This window comes from Etheostoma spectabile, chromosome 9, assembly GCF_008692095.1.
Source record: "Etheostoma spectabile isolate EspeVRDwgs_2016 chromosome 9, UIUC_Espe_1.0, whole genome shotgun sequence".
Lineage (NCBI taxonomy): Eukaryota > Metazoa > Chordata > Actinopteri > Perciformes > Percidae > Etheostoma > Etheostoma spectabile.
This window is the reverse complement of record NC_045741.1, coordinates 28471535-28478846: the sequence shown is the minus strand read 5'-3', so window position 1 is coordinate 28478846 and position 7312 is coordinate 28471535. Positions and strand designations below refer to the sequence as shown.

The 7312-nt window shown below is 43.6% G+C and overlaps 1 protein-coding gene across 1 annotated transcript in view; it reads right to left on the bottom strand.

Moving 5' to 3' along the window:
- pdgfra (platelet-derived growth factor receptor, alpha polypeptide) overlaps positions 1 to 7312 on the bottom strand; it is a 22218-nt gene that overhangs the window by 6981 nt on the left and 7925 nt on the right. Inside the window, exons 10-21 of the mRNA XM_032525947.1 lie at positions 6774 to 7040; positions 6501 to 6631; positions 6222 to 6390; positions 5924 to 6113; positions 5659 to 5774; positions 4735 to 4861; positions 4412 to 4608; positions 3182 to 3276; positions 2730 to 2862; positions 2293 to 2397; positions 987 to 1097; positions 407 to 560 (exon numbers count right to left, since the gene is read on the bottom strand). Coding sequence (XP_032381838.1) covers positions 407 to 560; positions 987 to 1097; positions 2293 to 2397; positions 2730 to 2862; positions 3182 to 3276; positions 4412 to 4608; positions 4735 to 4861; positions 5659 to 5774; positions 5924 to 6113; positions 6222 to 6390; positions 6501 to 6631; positions 6774 to 7040 — 1795 coding nt within the window. The remainder of the gene's footprint in view (positions 1 to 406; positions 561 to 986; positions 1098 to 2292; positions 2398 to 2729; positions 2863 to 3181; positions 3277 to 4411; positions 4609 to 4734; positions 4862 to 5658; positions 5775 to 5923; positions 6114 to 6221; positions 6391 to 6500; positions 6632 to 6773; positions 7041 to 7312) is intronic.

The window sequence follows — 7312 nt, the reverse complement described above, 5'->3', positions numbered from 1 at the left end:
GAGAGAGAGACAGAGAGAGAGAGAGAGAGGGCTGCTGTTCCATCGTGATCGTCTGAGTAGACAGAATTAACAGGTGCCTCCAACACAATGAAATTAGGTTGAAAGCTGAGACCACTTCGGACTGGGATTTGATTAGGTGAAGACGCCAGACAATCTCCTCCACCACGGAGTAAATGGCGATAGAGTTACCGATTAGGGGTAGCGGAGAATGTGAGTGTGTGTTTGTGAGACAATTGTGCACATTGTTGTGACAATGGCTGCAATATTTGGGAGTGGCAAAGGGGAATTGAAATGATGATAATGTGTTTTTGTCCCAAACAAGACAAGTGCCTGAATTACAAGGATTATTCAAGATAAAAAAAAAGAGCACTCAAAATGTAAAAGCTTTGAAACGTTTATGTGATACCTCCTGCTGCTCTCGTCTGCAGGGTTGATTCCAAAGATATCGAGCTCTTTTTTACTTTTCTCTGGAGTCAGGCTGAGGAAGTTCTCCCTGTTCTTGTGCAGGTAGTTGACCAGGTCCCCATAGAAGCAGTACTCAGTGATAATGTAGATCGGGCCTGGGAACAACACAGCAGAGAGTCATGCATCGGCGTCAGTCGGCAGGCTAATCTTATCAGAGGCTCGTAAAGGCTACAAGCACAGTCAAGAGGGCAAGCCTCCGCTTTCCCATAAAAAGCCTATTAAAATACCACACCCACAGAGAGCTGAGACAGGGCTGTCAATCTTTTTTTGGCTGTTAGAGCTGTAGATGTGTACAAATGCCAAATCTGACTGAGTGTGTGTATGTGTGTGCAGGCTTTTGGCAGCATGAACATGGGCGTTATTGTGTGTCTGTTTGTAAAGTGGTGACTAAATTGCAAGGGAGAGGCAACAATGGTTAAACTAAACTGTTATTATACAGCATATGTTTGCCTATGAAGGAGTGTTTGTGTGTGTGTGTGTCTTTGAATTTCCAATTTGTGTGTGTATTATTTATTATTCACCTGACTTGGTGCACGCTCCCAGGAGGTTAACGATGTTGAGATGTGGACCAAGATGAGTCATGATCTTCAGTTCAGACATCAGGGCCTGTTTCTCGCTGGAGCGCGCCGTGGCTGAAAGAAGACACAGCGACCATGAGCATCATCACACATTATCAAACAAGCCAACCAACCACATTCAGCCAAGAGGCCTCCAGAATTAGTTTCTTTATCTTACAAAGTTCTGCACCAGTTGAATAAAAATCAACTGTTAGGTGAAGTGTTGCTACACTTTTGATTGTTCTGTGTAAATTATAGCATGTGGTCTAGACCTACTCTATCTGTAAAGTGTTCGAGGGTAACATCTGTTATGATTTGGTCCATATCCACAACGTTCCACTTCTGAGATTGCTCTGTTGCCGACGGGCAGTCTGCCAGATTTCACTCATTTAGGCCGGATGTCCGTTGCCTTGGGCTTTCTTTGTGTTGGTGTTCTAGCCTCCGGTGGATTTCTGAGGACTATGGTTACCTGGTCCTCAGATCTCTGCAGGGTAAATCCAGACAGCTAGCTAGACTATCTGTCCAATCTGAGGACTATAGTTACCTGGTCCTCAGATCTCTGCAGGGTAAATCCAGACAGCTAGCTAGACTATCTGTCCAATCAGAATTTTCTTTTGAACTTTTGAACGTACACGTTCCACCAAAACCCAAGGATATTTTGCAGAGGAGTCATTGCTCCGCTCATGACAATTATAATGGGTTTAAAATAATGCCAATAGACCAGAGCATAATTTTCTCCCATCGTGGTATGCAGTGTGGACTAGCCAGACCCTCCTTCACATTGCTGTGGAGGAAGGTCTGGCAATGCAAGACGAGTTATGATTTGACACTACAAAACAATTTCAATACAATTTAATTGAATTACACTCAAATCTGTCAGTGTTTTCAGTAACATTTTGAAATTAAATGGTTTAGCAGGGCTAATATTTGGTGCGGTTGACTTAATTTATTATTAATTAATTTATTATTTATTTATTTAGGTTTCAAACAAAATGCCAAATTAGATTTTTGTAATTTACTCATAGCTGTATAGACAACTATCGATTACATTCATACTGAAGAAAACTCAAAAATGTGATGATCCAGCTGCACCTCACAGTTTGAAAACCTGTTATGTAGAGTATATTTGAGTTGCAGTACAAGTGCCCTCTCCTAACCTCACCCTATAACTAGTTAGCTTTAGTGGTATAAAGAAACATATCAGATGACTGGTAGCAACACGGCTTCAATATCTTGTAATTGTAATCTAATTTTTATCTGTTAAACTCACGTTTCAGCATCTTCACTGCCACCTTCATGACAGGTTGGGAGCGGCTGAGTCCATAGGCAGTGCCTTCTACCACCTTCCCAAAGGCTCCAGAGCCCAGGATACGACCTGAGAGAAAAACAACATAAAAGCCATGGGATTTATTATCAACAAAGGAAAAACAAAAGAACCTGCACAAACACAGCTATACAAACGCATCCATGCACTTCAGATGCCTCTGCTCCCTCATCTGTGACTCTTTCAGTGGCTGAGTGCCCCCTTGATCACTAAGTCAAACCAAATCCCCACCAGCAAACCCCTTCTGCCCAAGCAAGATCAGCTCATGGCAGCCTCACTCACAGAGGGAGGCATCCTGACCGGAACATCCCTGCCGGTTGGCCGCAGAGCCACTGGGACAGGATTACAGCTTTTTAGCACATTGAAAATGACATTCAGCTCACCGAGCACAAGTCTGTCACGGGGGAACTCCCATCTGGAGTCGTAGGGAAGCTGCATGGGATCCACGTAGATGTACTCATGGCCGTCTGGGCTCACAGACTCTATGACCCTCCAACGGATCTCATACCGTGGTTTCTGGAAGACAAAACACACATAAGAGCTTATTAACTAACCTTCGTCAAGTCAATACTAATATGTCTTATATTTGTCTTATGGGACAGCTTTACCATTCTCATTTTTTAACAAACAATTTTCTCCTTGTCTTGCAAAGTCTGCCCACAAATTGTCTTTCATTTATTAGCTAAGGAGACTTTTGCTTTGTTCAAAATCATCAGTGCTAATTGGATACACAAAACGTGGATTTTCCAAGGCTAAGAAAAACACGTGGGAGAGTAGAAGAACAGATGTGAGAGTGAATATGTGAAAAATGAATCGGAAATGGTGGCAACAGTACCTGTTTCCAGATAATAACCAAGACAATGAGTGAGATGATGACAATGACCAGGAGCACCAGCACAGCGGCAGCTACAGTCAGCTCTGGGTGAGGGCCTGTTCAGGAGGAGAGCCAGCAGTCACACATGTTAGATGGAGAGCGCACTGATCACATGGATGCAACATGTGTTATGGCAATGTAAAAATGCTTACAACGAAAGTACGTGTTGCATAACAAATATCGTCTGTCAGGGCTAAGAAACTTTTTACTAGGAGCAACAGGTATGCTGGGATAACATGTTATCAGGGCTAGATAACATGAAAGTGGTAGGGGGTAGGGGAGGGACCCAGGCACTTAGGCTTAGGGGGAGTGGGCTAAGGGTAGGGGGTGAGGATGGGGGTGTAAAGCTCATCTGGAAGGACCAAATGGCCTATTACCCGCCAGAATAAAAGCCCTCTTCCTCTTAGCTATCAGTTGTCTCACCACAAACACATCATCTGACAGCTGCTGTAACCCTGACAGCACTATCCCGGCCCTGAACACCGTCCCTCACAAAGCCTGTCACACTCTGAGTGTCAGAAATGGAAGGAACTTAAGAGGAAACAAGGTGGAAACAACAACATCAAATGCCAATTTAAAACCTGGTTAAAGAGAAAAGTTATTTTAGGGGGAGTATAGGAGAGTACGCTCCTGGATAGGAGAAAACACCAAGCTAAGCTAACAGCGTGGCTCTGCAAAATAGCCTCAGGAAAGGAACTTGTTTAGGTGGAACATTTACACCCCGCAAAAGAAAATGCCACCTACAACATTTAATGAAGTTAACTGTTCACACAATAAACTAATGAGTACTGGTTAAACTGCGTAAACATTTGCTCATACTAGCACCGTGTGTATTTCGTCCATATCAAATCACCGCCGATGGGTCCCAAGATGTCCCAGTAAGACAGTAAATGCAGTAAACATATTCATTGTATATCTTTACAATCATTCCCCGAACTACTCAAGCAGGCCTGCCTTGTTAAACGGTCTATATTGTCCTCAGAATTCGCCATTTTCAGCCTGTAACGTAACTCAGAGATTTCGGTTAATGTTCCTCAATCTGACCGGAGTTTAAAGTTAACGCAAAGAAAAGAGGAAAGTGAGTGACATCCCGCGGAACTATCCCGTAAATGAACGGTCGTTGATCCAGACTACTTCAGGGGAAACAAACAGGGACAAAACGTGTGTGTGTATGTGTTTGTGTGTTCGTACCATTGGATACCAGTTTGACCTCCCTGCTAACAACGGCCATTTGGTTCCTGGCCAGGCAGCGCACCGCCAGTGTGCTTTCCAGGTGACCAAACATGACCTGGCTCTCCAGGTTATTTTCCTCGTCGATGTGCGAGTCCATTGTGACCTCCGTGGAGTTGGCCGGGAGGGGCACCCAGGCAGCCGAGTCGTTGGCACAACTTAATGTCAAAATATGGAAGAGAGCTGTAAGATCCATGAAAGTGTGGCGGGACCGCATGTGTGTGCATTGAGAAGTCTAGAAGCGTCTCTGTTGGCTGTTCATAACTAAAGAAGACTGAACTTACTGTTTGATGTCCTTGCAGATGAACCACTCCACCACAGGAGTGGGCTGCCCTCTGCTAATGCACACCACAGACTGGCCTGTGGCTGAGCCATGGTGGATGTCCATCAGGTCCACAATGACTGCAGGCACTGTAACATAGTCCGACAGAAGGGGGTTAAGCATTGTAAAGTTTGTGTAAATTCGGGCGGTATCAGCTTGCACAATAAACAAATTTTGACTAGCTATGACATACCTGTATCAATAATAATACTTACGTTTTTTTTAGTTGAAAGAAAATAGCAGTAGAAAACACTCAAAGCGCCATTCTTTTTTAAGTGGTACCTTTTATATTCAATTGAATGTATAATTTGTTCAATTTAAAGTCAGAACTTATTTTCATTTAAGCAGAATACTGAAAGCAGCAGACATGAGTACACTTTAATATCAATTTATAGCAAATTATATAGTTATTGTTATTGCATATTTTCTAGGGTTGAACAATTAATTGCAATTTTATCAAAATCACAATAAGGGCTAGTGCAATATCGTGGGTGGGCGCAATATTTGTTAAAGGCAAAAAATGGGTCCAACTATTCAGAATTAAGGATTGTGATGCTGCACAGACGTCCCAGCCTACACGACGTATCCAACAGAAGAAAAAAAATCTTTGTTTGGAACAGATCCTCGCAAAAAATCCCACTATAATCACTTACATTTTTTAGATTTTAAAATATTTCAATGAAAATAAGAATGATACAAAAATGATTATCATGTATCATATCACAATATATATCAAAATATCACTCAAAATAATGTCAATTAAATATTTTCCTCATATCGTGCAGCCCTATTGTAAGTATGTGAGAAAAAGACAGACTGTCAAAAGGTCCAAAAGGTCAGTGTCTAAGAACATAAAGCTAATGAAGGATTTAGGGCTCTCTCTCACCTTTGACTTCGAGGTTTAATCCGACATCATGAATCTGGTCTCCATTCTCCACTCGCATGGTGTAGTTCCCGCTGTCCTCCTCCTTGGCCCGGATCAGGGTAAGAACACTCATGTAACTAGACAGAGGAACAAAAAACAGAAACTGCAATAAATGCACAGTCATAGGAGTTCACAATGGCACTAAAACCCTAATGACAGGCCCGGTTAATGTGCGGGAATGTTAACTTTGAGCTTGTCATTAGTCGACCACGTATGGGAGTCTCACCTGGTCTCGCTGAGCTGCCGGAGGCTGGAGGAGATCTCCGCCGTCACGTCGCTGAGCGGGATGCCATCTTTGAGCCAAGTGACATGAGCGCTGGGGAAGGAGCTGATTTTGGCTCTGAACTCCCGGACCTCGTCCAGCTCTGCCGATTCATATTCTCCGAACTCCGGCCGGACAGACATAAACGCAGATGCTGTTAGAAAAGAGGAGAGGCCGGCAGACATTAAGAAATCATTCAGTGCAACAGAAAAAAGAGCAATATACAAAGTAATGCCAAGTAAACGAAATACAGCTTTCATACCAAACACTTGGACAGCTAGCTCCTTTGTCTGGTCTTCATTACTAATAATATCAGTGATGGAGCAAGAGTAGATGCCGCTGTCTTTGGTCGAGGCCTGCGGGATTGTAAGGGTGTAAAGGATCTCCTGAGCCCTCTTGTTCTCATGTACTGTTTTAATAGCCCGATTAGCCTGCCAAACAAAAAAGAAACACCAGGGACTTTGAGTTTCAAACCAACCCTTTTGCGAAGACTCAACACTAAAACACATATTTAGTAAGAAATGTTTTTGTGGGCCCTCACCAGTTTGCCAGGGTATTTCCAGTGGTCTTCCAGAATCTCAGATCCCCGTGCCAGACAGGTGACCGTGATGGTGTCTCCCACCAGCAGAGCCGTCCGTTTGGCTGTCAGCTCAACATGCAGCGCAGCGCCACCTGACATACAACAAGTGACAAACGTGTGAGGGCACAGGTCCACCAAACAAAACATGTGACTGAACAGATATGAAAGGTTAAACATCTTTTTTAAGAGACATTTACCACAGATTCACACGTTCACAAACACGTGAGCACACACCTGTCCAGCCATGGACGATGTATTCCCCGCTGTAGTGTTCCTCTCCGTTTATGAGAGCCTTACAGATGTAGGTTCCAGCGGTGAATACTCCCAAAGCTCCCCTCTTGCTGTCATACACACTGGGCACTGGCTGCTGGGTGTCCACGTTAACCAGGGTCACGTTCGCACTGGGATCGGACACGCGACACTGGATCTCCATCTCCTCGTGGTCGGACAGGACGTGGTTGCCAAAAGGCACCGGTGATGGCACAAAGGGAACATCTGGGTCTGAAGTAGGGGTGTAAATCACAAGTTTCATCACGATACAACAATATATTGATTCTTTGGACAACAATACAGTATTTACTGATATATTAAAGTCTGTCATAATTTGATTTCAATTGAATTCAGGGGCTTGCAATCGATATGAGATGATATCATATGCCCATTTAACACAGTTACATGTACACTACCGGTCAAAAGTTCGGGGTCACTCCCAAATTTCCATTGCACTCCATTGTAGACAGAATACCAGCTGAGATCAGTTGCATTGTTTTTTT